The following is a 16,016-nucleotide window of genomic DNA, read 5'->3' as shown; positions in this document are numbered from 1 at the left end:
AAAAAAGTGGTTTTTTTAAAAAAATATTTTGTTGATAAGATGTTTGAGAAAGGAATTGGATAAGGATTTGCTGAACCAACAATTTGAATCAGAATACAAAAAAGGGAGGTAGGAGGAGTTCTGGGAAATAAGTTAATGAAAAATAAGTAACGGAAATTTTTATGTGTTTTTAATCATTTTTATTTTTGTATGTATGTTACTTTTTCTTTTTTTCTTTTTGATTTTTATTGTATTACTATTGGAAACTTTAATAAATATTTTTTTTTTAAAAAAAGAGAGAACTGCTGCTGTGTAATAATAATAATAATTTTATCATTTATACCCCACCCATCTGGCTGGGTTTCCCCAGCTACTCAGGGCGGCTTACAGCATATATAAAATTGTAAAACATTACAATTGTGTGAGGGGAACCAAAGATTTTCTGGGAACTGAATGTTTTTCAGCTGCGAAACGTTGGAGTTCTGACCTGGCAGAGAGAAAGAGAGAGAAAGCACACCTACCTAACTCTTTGAAAGCCTGGCCTTTTCCGTCCAGGGTGCCCTGCCTTTTCCAGAAGTGCTTCCAGACCAGTCACCCTCTTTGCCCTCCCTGCTCTTCCGTCTGAAGCGAGCCCTGCCAGGTAGGCAAGCTGCACACCTGAGGCACTCTAAGCCCCGCCCCCGCCCCGCGCGCCAGGGCCGAGCTCCGTGACCGCGGCGAGCGCCAGGACGACTCGGCCCAGCCTGCGCGGAGGATTCCCCGCTCTTCTCCCGCTCTTGGCTGGCTGTGGCCGCGCTCAGAAAAAGGCTCCTCATGTTCCGGCAGGTGCTGCGGGGCCGCTTGTCGCCCCACATGCTGCCCCTCATGGCTGCCGTTCTGCTGGAGCGGAAGGGGAGGAAAGAGACGGGCTTCTATCACTGGAGGGTAATGTGAGGCTTGGGGGGGAAAGTGCCGCCTGCTTCTTCGAGGAAACCTCCGCGAGCATAAGCTGGAGCAATTTTAGTTTCTCGTGTTAGGGGGCGAAGGCGGAACAAAACAAATACAGTTTATTGGGACATCTGCGGGAGGAAGGGGCTTGATTTATCTGCCTCTGTTTTAATTTTAACGCTTTCCAGGGTGAGCAGGGGCGAAGAAGGAACGGCGTCCGGGAACCTTAGTGGTTGGTAGCGCCTCTGAAATTTCAGCCCTGCAAGCTTTTCTTAACTTTGCAAAGGAAGCTTCAGCGACCCCAGCGGTTCTGTCGTTTCTCGTCTTCCTCTATTTATCTCCAGTGGAGACTTGATCCAAAGTGAGAATTTTAAGCTGCACGCTTGCTTTGGGAGAAAGCCCCCTGCAATTTAGTGGGACTTCTAAGCAGAAAATGCTTAGGGATGTGTTGTTAGGGACGCTGCTGTTAGTAGATACCGCAGGAAATAGTGCAAAGTCAAGTTTACTTCTGGGACAGAAGAGCCTAGTCAGAAGAGTGTTTGCAATATCATCTGTGTAGTAGAATGAACCAAATTGTTCGGTCTATAATCACTGAGTGCTGTATTTGTTTTTAGGAATTTAAGAAACTGCCTCAGAACATAGATTGCCAGTCCATTTGCTGGTGACTCAGACTGGCAGGGGCTGTCCGGAGTTTCAGGCAGGCACGAAGCATGTGCTTTTCTGTGCCTTCTGTCCCCCGAATTTGAAGGCGGTGTGGGGGGTGGAAAGAGTGTTGCTCAGCCATCCAGTGAAACTGTTTTTTTAACAAATAAAAAAATGACTGATTAGTGACAATGTCAAATCCCAGTCAGAAATATAGGCTAATATGGGCTGTGTGCGCATGTACCTTGAAAGCACATTTGAAGCATGTTTCCCCGCTCAAAGAATTCTGGGTACTGCAGTCTCACTTTTCGTTTACAATGGATCTGTTAGTACAAGTCTAGCTGCTGGGTGGAATGTTATCTTTTTGCATGTTTGCTAGGCATAGTTAATGTTCAATGTAATTCAACTTACTATCATTGCAGCGGGAGAAGCACCCTTACTATAACCTCACAGTGAAAATCCTCCGAGCCAGAAACATTAAAGGAACAGATCTTTGTGAGTGTCTGGAGACTTTATTTTGCTTATCCTCTGAACTGATCCTCCACATGTCTTATTATTGTTAACCAGGGGTCAGCAAACTTTTTCAGCAGGGGGCCGGTCCACTGTCCCTCAGACCTTGTGTGTGTGTGTGGGGGGGCGGCGGACTATATTTTTTTGGGGGAAATGAACAAATTCCTATGCCCCACAAATAACCCAGAGATGCATTTTAAATAAAAGGACACATTCTACTCATATAAAAACACGCTGATTCCTGGACCGTCCGTGGGCCGGAATTAGAAGGCGATTGGGCCGCATCCAGCCCCCGGGCCTTAGTTTGCTTACCCATGATTAAGACAGTCTCTTCAACAGATTGATTTGCTGTGCTGTTGTGATAATTATTGAAAAAAGCAAAAAGCAACGTATTTCTAATAATGGACATAAGAAGAGCTAAGAGTCCCTTTAATTCACAATCCTGACTCCCACAGTGATGATTCGGACACCTAGAGAGCCCATCCAACTTCTTCTTGTATACACCAGTAGTAGCCACATGTCAGACTACAACTCCTATCAGCTATAGAAAGCGTAGCCACTATATGGAAGTTGAGAGCATCTGAATGGCACCATATTGGTTACCTCTGGTCTATGCTGTCTGGGAGTGTCTCTCCAGTGTTTCATACAGGTTTTCCTTGCTGTGGGTTTGGCCATGTTTAATTTAGTTTCCCTGACTGATCTGATGGAGTGGATCATAACCATTCATGCTGAGTCTAACTTGTCAAAAGTGGCTCATGATTTCATGACTTCTGTGGCAGCCATGGGTTTGCCTCAAATTCTATCTGAGCCAAAATATGAGGCAGCACACATTTAGGAATTGGGGTTTGTGTGGAATAGATAGGGGAAAATGATCTGTGGGTGTGGGAAGCCCATTTCGGTTTTGTTGCTTTATTTTGTTTATTTAAAAAATTATGCTCTGCTTCCTGCACAAAGCAGTTTATAGTCTGCAATAAAAACCAACTCCACCTGACAATAAAATATAAAATACCCTGAACAAACAAGCAAAAAGCATAAAGGGTGGAGTCCATTAATAGACTATAAAACCTAAAGCAGGTCACAAAAACCTTTGAAAAACAACAAGAATTAATGTGTGCACCGGGGGTGGGGATGAGGGTGGTTATTGTTTTGTTTGTTATTATGTTATGTATTTTTGTGGCTTTATACTTTAAACTGCCCTGGGATCCTCAGATGATGGGCAATATATAAATTCAACCAATAATAAATGAAACGTGTAAATTAAACTAGGCTATTTTGAGAAAGCTTGAGAGAAAAGAAACGTTTTCACAAAATGTTGAAAACTTAACAATGTTGGGACATGCTTGCTTTGTTTCTAAAGAAAGAGAATTGCTTCACTTCTAGAGGAAGAGAATTCCAGAGAGCTGGTGCCACAACAGTGTTAATGTGCTCAAGTAGCAGCATGTGTCACCATCATCCACAGAACTAAGTGACTGGGTTAGGGTGTGGATGTAGGGGAAGAGATGGTTTCTTGGATAACCTGATCCTGAACTGTTAGGGATTTATACGCTAGTAGTAAAAAATTGAAGGTAGACCAATAGCAAATTCGCAGCCAGTGCAGCGTTTTCAATGGCAGTGCGACATCTTATCAATAGGTTGTCCCAGACACCAGCTGTGCAGCAGTCCTCAGTGTCACAGCATTGACCTTCAGGCCACCTATAAATAACATCTGCAAAAGTAGTGAACCAAATTTGTTGTTATGACCCTGGAGGCTGATGAATCCAGATGGTTTTCTGAATCTGGGGCAGGGGATGGGACTTCCCCATATAGCTTCACGTTGATGTAGAGAAGACATCCACTTAACTTGCACTTAACTGTCCATTAATGACCGTCAGCTCTAACTCTCATTTCCCTCTATTCATCCTAACTGTCAAACCATTAAACCAAAGTCTCAAGACAATTTTGGGCTGAATAGGGATGAACAAATTGAAACTTTTTTACAGATAGGACAGAAATACTGTGGAAATTGGCTACTCCAGATGGAGATATGCAAGCCATCTTAGATGTGGTTCCACTCCCTCTGAAGTACCAAGTATATGTTTGGAAGTAGTACTGGGCTTCCAAGTATATAGACATATACCAAGTATATGTTTGGTAGTAGTAGAGCTGGACCATAAAGAAGGCTGATCGCCGAAGAATTCATGCTTTTGAATTATGGTGCTGGAGGAGACTCTTGAGAGTCTCATGTACTGCAAGAAGATCAAATCTATCCATTCTTAAGGAAATCAGCCCTGAGTGCTCACTGGAAGGACAGATCCTGAAGCTGAGGCTCCAATACTTTGGCCACCTCATGAAAAGAGAAGACTCCCTGGAAAAGACCCTGATGTTGGGAAAGATTGAGGGCACAAGGAGAAGGGGACGACAGAGGACGAGATGGTTGGATAGTGTTCTCGAAGCTACCAACATGAGTTTGATCAAATTGTGGGAGGCAGTGGAAGACAAGAGTGCCTGGCGTGCTCTGGTCCATGGGGTCACGAAGAGTCAGACACGACTAAACGACTAAACAACAACAACTGGACTTCATGCTAACTAGGCAAGCTCAGGTGGCAGCAGTAACTAATAGTGCTTTTTACCTATATAGGCTGATATACTAACTGATATCCTATCTAGAGACCTTGCCTCTGTTACCCATCTTGCTTGAAACATGCAGGCAGGACTATTGCAAAAATAGTTGAGGTAATGAATGTTAAATAGGGGGAGACCCCAATAAATATCTCTTGCATAACTTCCTTTGAGTGGAATCTGGACTGTTTGCAGTGAATGCTGAATTATTATAGAACAGCAGAGAAAGAAAGAAAGAAAGAAAGAAAGAAAGAAAGAAAGAAAGAAAGAAAGAAAGAATTTTTCTGTGACAATCAATGCCTTCAGTAATCACAGATACTTGACTTTGGTCACAATTCCAAAGGAGATTTTATTCACATTTGGTAGGGGTGCCTGAAAGTTATGGTACCATTTTAACCCAACATGACTACATGGTTTAAGAGTATAACATACTATGCTAATAGTGAACTAGGAAGCTGCATTGTATTTATCAACCATGGCTAAATTGGCATACAGGGAAGACGATTCTTAACCTTCAGAATGGTGGTTGAAGATTTGGGAAACCATGAAATTATTTTGCCAAATTATCAGTCTTTTAAGAAATCTGTGTACAGCAGGGGTGAGGAGCCTGTGTCCCACATAGACTTTTTACATTCCAGCTCCCACAGTCAGCTAGGCTGAATGGGGTGGAGTGAGAGCAGGAACATCTGAAGGATCACATGCTCCCCATCTCTGCTTTACTGACTTAATCAAGCTTGAAAACAGATAATCCTGTATATTAGAAAAGAACATATTAGCACATTATTCTCTTTAGTTACATTTGTTCTACATCTAAAACCCACTGGTAGATTTCATGAGTTAATACCACTCCTGTTCTTTGCTTTAGTATTTATTAAGCTGCTACTTTGGACTGCTTTGAAAAGCACCTTCTCATTCTCTTAGTCTGCTGTTAGTTTTTTGTTTGTTTGTCTTTTGGAGAGAGAGCCCCTTTCCTGGTCACATTTCTGCCCTTTCCCCCTCTAGTGTCCGAGGCAGATTGCTATGTAGAACTGCGTATGCCGACTGCATCTCCACTCACTTACCGAACGCGAGTTATTGACAACTCCAGTGATCCAGAATGGAATGAAACTTTCCACTATAGAATTCACAACGCTGTCAAGGTAAAAAAGATCAATACTTCTTGATTCAGAACAATTGCTATATTAGGTAACATTCCTTGATTTAGGAAGGAGGGGAAATGGTTTGATTTCTCCCACAGAACCAAATACATTAATATTAAGGGTTGGGGAGTAATCTAATTCAGTCTTAAATCTTTATCGGAACCCCAGTGCCTTGTAAATCTCTTCCACCCACCCTTGCCTTACTCCTCAAATATTATTCTTGTCACCTGTCACTGATCTTACAACTGAGATAGGCAGCCTTGAAAGCCCTGTGCTGTTTGCTGTTCTCTTAAGCCTGAGAAACGGCAGGGAGGGAAATGTTCCAGTTGGCTGCTAACTCCAGACAGGTAGCTAAATGGATGGCTGATCTAATCTCTCACAGAATGCATTGCCTTGACATCTCTCTGTGATCCATAATCCCAGATTTTATATTAGCAGAGCAATCCAGAGCTAAATAGTGGAGTGGGGAATCACAATGTACTGTACTTTTTTAAAAAACAAAACAAAACAAACTTTAAGTAAAGAATATGTTCAGTCATTGTCTAACAAAATCTTAGGTTTGAATTCTTAATGGTTTGGGACCATAGACCCAAAGAAAGCTCAACAACCTTTGTGTCCGGATTTTCACTTTTTGAAATATGACAACCCTAGCACAATAGAACAGAATAATTAAGCAAACCTCAACTTTCTGAGGCAGGCAACCCTGACATCTGATAAGTCAGGAACAGAAAAAGCCTCTCCAATGTATGGATTACACTTTGGGGTGGGGATGGGATGGGAGACCTTTGATTTAAGGCCTAATTTCATATGGATGAGGAAAGCCTGGAGGCACAGAAAGTGGGATGAAGTGGGTTTGAAGGAGAGAGAGCTGAAGCAGATAGGAGGAGTGAGAAGGGGGTGGAAGCCCTCTACACGAGATCAGTTAGACTTTTGGTAAGAACAATATGGCAGTCCACTGGTTAGTGTGAGAGATGGGGCCGTGGAGAGAAATAGGAAAGAGGTAGCTTCGCCCACCTTTGACTCTTGTCCTGCCCACTGCCAGTCCCACAACAGATTATCCCTGAGGGAAAAGTTTGCCCACCCCTAATTTACACAAATGAGAGATTTTAAATGGTGTGGTGGCTGTCTATGGGCGAATACAGATAAGTAATGCTAGGGATGGGGAAGAAGGAATCTGTCCACAGCTGAGTCCCAAGTGGACTCACCTGATTTGATCTGAATGATGACTCAGATAGGTTTAGGGGACCACTTCAGAACCCACAGTCTGGCACAGTTCTTAACAAGGTTATCCAAGGGTTGTATACTGCCACCATCTCCCCCCCTTCTCTCTATAAATGTGGTAAAACAATTGAAAATAGGGCATTCCGCTGCCAAAGCCTGGAGCAGGCAGAATATGGGGCTCTTAATACACATACAGCAAGCCCCCCTGGGAGCAGGATTTAATCATGTTATTTTGCTCTCAGGGGGAATTATATGGAAAAAAACATGGCTTCCCCTGATGTCATCATCAGATCTTGCTGCTCACAGTGGTGGGCAGTGGATCAGCCCTGAACTTTTTCTTTTTATCTCCAAACAGCTCAGCTTTCACCTGAAATATGATATTTAATGCACATTTTCTTTCCCTACTGTTTCAGTTCTGGACTTCTGTTGTTTCAGAACACGCTTGAGTTGACACTCTTTGATAAAGATGTTCTCTTAAGTGATGAACTTACTTCTCTCGTGTATGATGTGACAGCGATGAAGACAGGTCGCCCTCTGAAACAAACATTTAAACTAAAAGAGGTTAGTTCTTTTGTTTATTGAATGGGGGGTGGGGGTGGAATCAGGTTCTCAGGAATGTTCTTGAACCTAACTTTGCTCCTTGATATCTAGGTAGGTTTGGCCAGGACTTCACCAGTTACTTGTATCCTGAGCTATTTTTTAGCTTGTTCCTGCTGCTAACATATCTTAGAGTCACAAAAATTGGAAGAGACCTCAAATGCAATACAGTCCAGCCCTGTGCTGATGTAAGAAGTCTGTATGTTAATATATTTACTTATTTGTAGGACAAAGAAGAGCTGGATGTAGAGTTTCTTCTGGAGGAAAGGTGAGAGCTGCTAAATTTTCCCTTGTCATGGTGGCTCAGAGGCGTAGTGGGGGGAGGGGCGTGGGGACCATGGCCTCAGGCACAATTTTGTGAGCGGATGCAAACAGGCGTCCCAACAGCAGGCTCCTGCATTGGAGCCTTGGCTCTGGCACTCATGCCTGGCCACATCGCTGCCCCTGGGTCAGACCTGGGGGAGGAGGGCAGGAGAATGGGCAGATTGTTGTTGCCCACCGTCCTCGGCCATGGCGCAGCTTGCGCCCGTCTGCAGCAGCTCTGCCACCAGGTCACACCTGACCCAGTGGCAAAGAGCAGGAGAGTGGGTGACAATGAAGCCACCCACCTTCCTTGGCCGCGGCACACCTCACACCCAGCTGCAGCAGCTTTGCCACCGGGTCAGGTATGACCCAGTGGTGGAGAATGGGGGGAGAGATAGCTTCCCCTCTCCTCCCCTGGACTGCGGCGCCCGGGAAGGCACCCTCTGTGGCGCACCCTACTAGAATTCCTGCTCCATGATTGCAGTCATGGGATTTTTGTCTTTCACATGACGGTATATGTTTTGACTCCACAGAGTGGGAAGTGACGGAGACAGGATGTTTGTGTTCCTGTGTTCCATGAAGTGGGGCTATTGTCTTTTGTTCTTTTTCTCTTTCCTGTCTGATGCTAGAGAGAGAGGGAGCCATATTGCAGTGCTCCGTGTGTGTTTATATGTAAATAAGGTAGATTAGCCAAAATGCTGAGTTGCTGAGCTCTGTTACGCATGATGCGCAAACTCTGCGGATCCCTCTGCAGTCCTTGGCATCGGTCGCTGTGATGTTCGGGCAGAAGAAAGCTTTTGAAGCTCCCAAACGAACGACCAGGAGGGAGAGAACATGCTAGTCGGGCATGTGTCTCTGCCAGGGTCCTACTCGAGTGTAGGCTGAACTCCTGACACACACCCCTTGAGGGCGCACCCTGCATGGCCATACACTCCGTCGCTGTAGTGGTTGCAGTTCTAAACATTCAAGCAATGACAGAAGTCATTGTATTCAGTGTGGCTTACTTTTAATCTGATCCTAGAAGGTTTCTGAGCTCTTGGGGTGGCTTTTTGACGTGTACTGCAGTGAGGAAGGGGGAAGGTCCCATTGCCCCAGTGGAATCTTGCTTGCTTCTCTTTGGTTCTAAGTCTTTGTCTCGTATCACTGGCATTGCAGCCATATGCAGTTTTATTGGTATCTTGGGCCTTGGCTTTATTGAGTTATTCTAGGGGTGACAGAAATGATTTAGGTGTATATAGGCATGATTTTCCCTCCTTTCATTTCCTTCCTGGATCATTGCACATTCATACGCACAATGGCCTTTCCCCTTGCCTTTGACATCTGAGATGTATAGTTTCAGGGCCCACCCTATTTTTGTGATTACATATTTTGTAATGGTAAGTTTTAAAAACTGTTTTTAATGTTGTATTTTAAATAGTTGTCACCCACCCTAGGAAGTAAGGGTAAAGGCTGTGTAAAATACTACTACTACTACTACTGATGATGATAATAATTATAATAATATACAAAGTTAATGCATTCTTTCTTTTTGCCTCCTGTGTTAATTCTCATTATTGTAGCTGACTAAGCAGATTTCTATGAAATATAAACAATGCGTAATTCCTGTCCCAACAGGCTTCTTTTTTAAAAGTAGGAAGTAGAAAGCGAAGGGTAGATGTGGTGATAAGTACTGTATGTCACAGGCTCCTTTCACAGATAGTAAATTTAATATTTGATTCATGGGAATTCTGCCTCGTGAGAAACTATTCCTAAGTCACTGCTGCATTTTAAATACGTTTTAGGACCCACCCTATTCTCTTGACTGCAATTTGTTTTAAGCTGATTTGGCTATTTTCTTTTTAAATGGCTGCAACCTAGCATGGTGAAGTTGGGAAGAAATCAATATAAAATAATGTGAATCCCTGCCTTAAAGCACCTGGGGGTCTTTTTATTTTCCCTCTTTTTTAATGGCACGTGTAAACATATTTTTATGTTTGTTTATGGCAGTATTTTGCCTTTACAGCACGGATGCTCCTGGTGAAGTTATCACAAATGGTGTCCTTGTGGTGAGTTTTCAGAGAGCCAGATGTTTGGGAATTGTGTTTTGCGGTGTGCACACTTAGCAGGAGAGCCCTTTCAAAATCAAAGCATTTTTCCTCTCTTGGAAATACTTAGAGCCAATTAGTTTTGCCTTTGTGTGTACGGGTAGAGGATATTCAAGATGAAAAGTGAGGAAGAGATGGGAGCACAGCAGTGACAGACAACACTTCCTTTTCGCTGGTGTGATCATCTCTATCTGTTCCCCTTTGGTTGTCTGCTGGGAAAGCTTTGGAAACTGCAGTGCGGGGTGGTGGTGGTGGTGGTGGTGGAACCAAAACATTTCCCATGCAAAGCACCATATTTCAAAACCAGTATTTTAAAATTTTGTTTTGTTCGATGTAGGCGTACCCTTGCCTTTGTGTGCAAGGGGTTATTAACAAAGATGAAAAGCCACCTCTGAGAGAGCAGGGTAAGTCCAATTTTGGTTTTGTTCCTCTCCTGCTCTGCCCAAATTTCAAAGTAGATAAACTAGGTATGCTTTAATTTGGATGTTTCATGCGTTAGTTGAAGCAAGAAAGTCTATAAAGTAGTACCTCGGGTTACATACGCTTCAGGTTACAAACTCTGCTAACCCAGAAATAGTACCTCGGGTTAAGAACTTTGCTTCAGAATGAGAACAGAAATCATGCTCCGGTGGCACAGCAGCAGCAGGAGGCCCCATTAGCTAAAGTGGTGCTTCAGGTTAAGAACAGTTTCAGGTTAAGAACGGACCTCTGGAACGAATTAAGTACTTACTCGAGGTACCACTGTACCCGCCACGCGGGTAAAACCTCAGTGCCTAGGGCTTGCCGATCGCATGGTCGGCGGTTCGAATCCCCACGGCGGGGTGAGCTCCTGTCTTTCGGTCCCAGCTCCTGCCCACCTAGCAGTTCGAAAGCACTCTTAAGTGCAAGTAGATAAATAGGTACCGCTTTATAGCGGGAAGGTAAACGGCATTTCCGTGTGCTGTGCTGGTGCCGGCTCGCCAGAGCAGCTTCATCACGCTGGCCACGTGACCCGGAAGTGTCTCCGGACAGCGCTGGCCCCCGGCCTCTTAAGCGAGATGGGCGCACAACTCCAGAGTCGGACACGACTGGCCTGTACGGGCAGGGGTACCTTTACCTTTACCTTTACCACTGTACAAGTTCTCGGCTACAGCTTATGGTTAACAAGGGTAGAGAGCTTAACCACAATTCTTGGATTGGATGATATGCTAAGTTAAAAGTTGGCTTAGTGTGGTGTAGCACAAAAATGACTGGGGAGCTGCAAAGCAGCTGCAGGTTCTTCTCAGGGGGCCAGTAAGTTTGCATGGTCTTGTCTCTACACGTTGAGTAAGCTGTCTTTTTGTGTCACCACTTCCTTCTTGGCTCTCTGTCTCCCAGGCCAGTATGCTTCCTTGAAAAGACTGTGTTATGAAATAAGGAAAGTAGAGAACCCCTAAAGCGGCTTGCTTAAAGTGTACATTTGTTAGGAAAGAACGTGGGTGATAGGGTGGATCTAGACACAGGTTAAAAACTCTATAAATAAGTCAGAAATTAAATCATTACAACAAAAGGGGGGGGGGGGAAGCCTATGTAAAAATCCATATAAACTCCTTTTTGCTCTCTGTCCCCATCTAGTGTTGGATGTTTATAACGCATCCAAAGCGTATTATTGTGATGAATTTAGCAGAGTCCTTAGTCTTTCCACCCTGCTTTTTTGCCTTTTCGGACGAAAGTGTTAATGCCTACAAGTTTTCAAAATGATACAAAAAATCGGGTACAACAATTTGAAGTCTACTTAGTCAGCTTCTTCTTCTTTATTTCATAACCATTAATACCTAAGTGTGGTATATACATGGAGGAGGCAGTAGGCTTCATTGCTTTCAGAATCCAGATTTTCCATTAATTTAACCAAATTTCAATCCATTAATATTAGTAACAAAGAGAATTTTTAATATCTTATCCATGATGTAGGAGCTTGGCATTTTGTTATTGATACTTTGGTTGCTCTGCCATCTCTAACAGTAGTCTCTACTTACATATTGTATAGTATTTCTCTTAGGAATGCATGTCCTAAATGTCTCACTGTCGTTTTTAGGAAGCAGACTGTTCAAGCTCTCGCTTCCAGGTGCCTATGAGAAGCAGTTGTCCATTCCTTGCAAATCGGACTCGGATCAGAGTTGTGGAAACTCATTTGTCTTTCATGTAGGCCAAGGGATGTGTTCAGAACTGGATGTGGAGTTAGAGCGAACCATTACCATCCTTCAGGTGAGAAATCACCACACATCCCATTAGAGCAGTGTTTCCCAACCTTGTGCCTCCAGCTGTTTTTGAACTACAACTCCCATCATTCCTGACTAGCAAGACCAGTGGCAAGGGATGATGGGAATTGTAGTCCAAAAACAGCTGGAGGCACAAGGTTGGGAAACACTGCATTAGAGAATGCTTACAAACTTGTTTTCCTTATGAAATGTCTTTATTTATTCTCAGGATGGAGTGAGCCCAGACTTTGAAGAGCATAGCACAATTCTTGGATCAGGGATTGTTCCATTGCAGTCCCTTCCTCTGGGAAAGGAAGTTGATATGGCTGTTTCACTAGGAAAGGTAACACTATGATTTATTTATTTTTAACTTCATTTTAGCAATTTTGGGTTGGGTTGTTGCGGAAACTCCTCTTGCAATGTCTTTCAGGTGTAGATTGGGGTGGCTAATGTGTAGGCAGCTAAGCACATCTGGCCCCCAAGACCCACCCTCCCCCCTGGAAATTTGTCATTTAAGGGAAGGTTTATTATTATCATTAGCCTTTTGGTATTTGGTTTAGTATGTCACAAGTTATGCAGGCCTGATTTAAAGTATAAATGTATTGTGTTTTCTTTCAAGTCCCCTGCCACCAAAAAGTACCACATGTTTGTGCCCAAACACACAGAGATATTCACTAGGCCAATCTGTTGGCTTGGTTTTAAGGTTTCATTCAGTTAGGCACATGAGATGGTGCTGGGATTGCCTGAAAAGGTGTGTTCTGTGTTTATTTTGCTCTGTGGGTAAGGTCCTGCAAAACTGACCCAAAGTAATCCACCCCCATCATTTTGCCCGGATGATGAGGTCCAGCGCCGAGGGCCTTCTGGCGGTTCCCTCATTGTGAGAAGCAAAGCTACAGGGAACCAGGCAGAGGGCCTTCTCGGTAGTGGCGCCCGCCCTGTGGAATGCCCTTCCAGCAGATGTCAAAGCGATAAACAACTACCTGACATTCAGAAGACATCTTAAGGCAGCCCTGTTCAGGGAAGTTTTTAACGTGTGAAATTTTACTATATTTTTGGTTTTTATGGAAGCCACCCAGAGTGGCTGGGGAGGCCCAGCCAGATGGGCGGGGTATAAATAATAAATTATTATTATTATTATTATTATTATTAAAGTACAGTGGTGCCCCGCAAGACGAATGCCTCGCAAGACGGAAAACCCGCAAGACGAAAGGGTTTTCCGTTTGCGAGTTGCTTCGCAAGACGAATTTCCCTATGGGCTTGCTTCGCAAGAAGAAAGCCCATAGGGAAATCTCCGGGGACCTCTTTTAAATGCTGGCAGTGGGGAGCAAAGCCTTTCCCCCCCTCCGGCCTTCAGAAGAGGTCCAGGAAGGCCGGCGGGGGCCGAAAGGCTTTGCTCCCCACCGCCAGCATTTTAAAAGCAGTCCGGGATAGCAGGGAAGCGCTTCCCGCTATCCCGGACGGCTTTTGAAGGCAGGCGGGGGGAGCAAAGACTTTCGCCCCCCGCCGGCCTTCAGAAGAGGTCCTGCCTGCCTTCCCGGGGGCTTTTAAAATGCGGGCGGGCGGCAGCGCTGCCCCGGACAACGGAGAAGTCCCCCGGGGTTTTTTAAAATGCTGGCGGGCGGCAGCGAAGGGTTCGCTGCCGCCCGCCAGCATTTTAAGATCGCCCCGGGACAGCGGAGAAGTCCTCCGCTGTACCGGGGTTTTTTAAAATGCTGGGGGTGGGAAGAAAAGCCCTTGTCCCCCCCCCCAGCCTTCAGAAGAGGTCGGGGGACAGACTGTCCCCGGACCTGGTCTGAAGGCGGTTTCCATAGGAACGCATTGATTGATTTTCAATGCATTCCTATGGGAAACTGTGCTTCGCAAGACGAAAAACTCGCAAGAAGAAAAAACTTGCGGAACGAATTAATTTCGTCTTGCGAGGCACTACTGTAAGGTCTTTGGGGTCAAAGTAGCATGGGGTTAAGGGACCAAAAGGAAGATAACATTTCACTAACTGGTTAACAAGAAGAGCATGGGTTAATTAATTGGAAAATTTCCCCCGCAACCTCTTTAATTGTGTGCTGTCTTTCATCTTAGGATTTAAGTGTGGATCTACACGTGAAGGCTGAAAAAATGTGAGTCTTGCACCCAGGAGCTGTTTTAGGGGCATAATTTTAATTTGCTTTTCTGGATTTGTGATTGCCAGCCAAAGAAAACACAGGTGCAAATGGGTGAGGATGCTGTGCAACGAGTTGGCGTGCTCTTTGAACCTTTTCCTGGAAAAACTTCCCAGTGCAGAAGAGGCATTGCTTAGTTTCAAAAGCTATTTGCCTTTTTGGGTGTTAGAGCTGCAGGGAAAAAGACACATGTATTTCCAATGCAGTGTATGTTGGATTCTCAAGCACTTTTGACTTCCTTCTTTTTCAGCCATGACTTAGCTTAATTATTTTTGTTTGTTTTTTAAGCCTGTTGTCTTGAAATTACCCAAGCCTGATTTGATTTTTGAGATGAACTTTTTCAGAATACTGAAACACTTAATACACCTTTCCATTATTTTTTTAAGGTAGGGGAAAACTGTATGTGTGTGTGTGTGGGGGGGTATATGTATTTAAGAGGAGGAGAGAGGGATATTGGATCTTGTCCCACACATGACATGCATTTCTCACCCCACATCTTGGCCAAAAAGGTTGCCAGGCCCTTTATACTGTATATACCCACCATATTTTCTCCTTTAACACTGTTTTCCATACTAGGACAAAGGATCTTGATGTACGTCTGGGTTTTGATCTTTGTAAAGAAGAGAAACAGTTTCTGGACCAGAGGAAAGAAATAGTATCTAAGGCGCTAAAGAAGACGCTGCAATTGAGAGAGGACCTTGATAAAGAAGAGGTATGAAACTTGTCAATATGATATGCAGAGCCGTTCATAATTGGCTACAGCTCATAATAAAATAGGGCATCTTGTTGTTCAGGAGTTTATTCATTTAATTTCTTTTATTGCATTTATGTCCCACCTTCCCCCCCTCCAAGGACCTCAAGCTGGTATACATGGATCTCTCTCCTCATTTTAATCCTCACAACAGCCCTGTGAGGTAGCTTAGGCTGAGAGGCAGTGAGTGGTCCAGGGTCACCCAGTGAGCTTCATGGCTGTGTAGGGATTCAAACACTAGTCTCCCAGGTCCTAGTCCATTACTCAAACCACTGCACCACACTGGTTATTATATATCCCATATTACATATTTAATTAGGTGCCTTGGTTTTCCTAAAAATATATACAGTGGTGCCCCGCAAGACGAATGCCTCGCAAGACGAAAAACCCGCAAGACGAAAGGGTTTTTCGGTTTTTGCGACGCTTCGCTAGACGATTTTCCCTATGGGCTTGCATCGCAAGACGAAAGCCCATAGGGAAATCTCGGGGACCTTTTTTTAAATGCTGGCGGTGGGGAGCAAAGCCTTTCCCCCCCCTCCGGACTTCAGAAGAGGTCCAGGAAGGCCGGCGGGGGCGAAAGGCTTTGCTCCCCACCGCCAGCATTTTAAAAGCGGTCCGGGATAGCAGGGAAGCGCTTCCCGCTATCCCGGACGGCTTTTGAAGGCAGGCAGGGGGGGCAGAGACTTTTGCCCCCCCTGCCTGCCTAACCGGGGGCTTTTAAATCGCCCCGGGACTGTCCGGGGCGATTTAAAAGCCCCCGGACGGCTTTTGAAGCCTCCCCCCGCCGCCCGGCTTCGGGGCATCGTCCCGATGCCGGGCGGCGGGGCAGGAACGCCTCCCCCAGCCGCCCGGCTTCGGAACGATGTCCCGAAGCCGGGCGGCCGGGCGGGAAA

General features: G+C 44.8%; 1 protein-coding gene across 4 annotated transcripts in view; it reads left to right on the top strand.

Moving 5' to 3' along the window:
* The first annotated feature begins 519 nt into the window (after positions 1 to 519).
* Positions 520 to 16,016, top strand: part of PLA2G4F (phospholipase A2 group IVF) — a 28,279-nt gene continuing 12,782 nt past the window's right edge. The window contains exons 1-11 of one of the 4 annotated variants that reach the window (XM_081889835.1): positions 520 to 619; positions 1,971 to 2,043; positions 5,659 to 5,795; positions 7,452 to 7,577; positions 7,841 to 7,881; positions 9,919 to 9,961; positions 10,338 to 10,404; positions 12,054 to 12,223; positions 12,446 to 12,559; positions 14,293 to 14,330; positions 14,949 to 15,084. In XM_081889835.1, coding sequence (XP_081745961.1) covers positions 5,691 to 5,795; positions 7,452 to 7,577; positions 7,841 to 7,881; positions 9,919 to 9,961; positions 10,338 to 10,404; positions 12,054 to 12,223; positions 12,446 to 12,559; positions 14,293 to 14,330; positions 14,949 to 15,084 — 840 coding nt within the window. In that variant the 5' untranslated portion in view covers positions 520 to 619; positions 1,971 to 2,043; positions 5,659 to 5,690. Of the gene's footprint in view, positions 620 to 688; positions 904 to 1,970; positions 2,044 to 5,658; positions 5,796 to 7,429; positions 7,578 to 7,840; positions 7,882 to 9,918; positions 9,962 to 10,337; positions 10,405 to 12,053; positions 12,224 to 12,445; positions 12,560 to 14,292; positions 14,331 to 14,948; positions 15,085 to 16,016 lie in introns of those variants that run through there. The other 3 variants (XM_081889836.1, XM_081889834.1, XM_081889833.1) reach the window with 3 other exon arrangements.

Source organism: Podarcis melisellensis (assembly GCF_964234715.1).
Source record: "Podarcis melisellensis genome assembly, chromosome: 1".
NCBI lineage: Eukaryota > Metazoa > Chordata > Lepidosauria > Squamata > Lacertidae > Podarcis > Podarcis melisellensis.
Note: the sequence above shows the minus strand (reverse complement) of the source record. Positions and strands in the feature narration are given on the sequence as shown.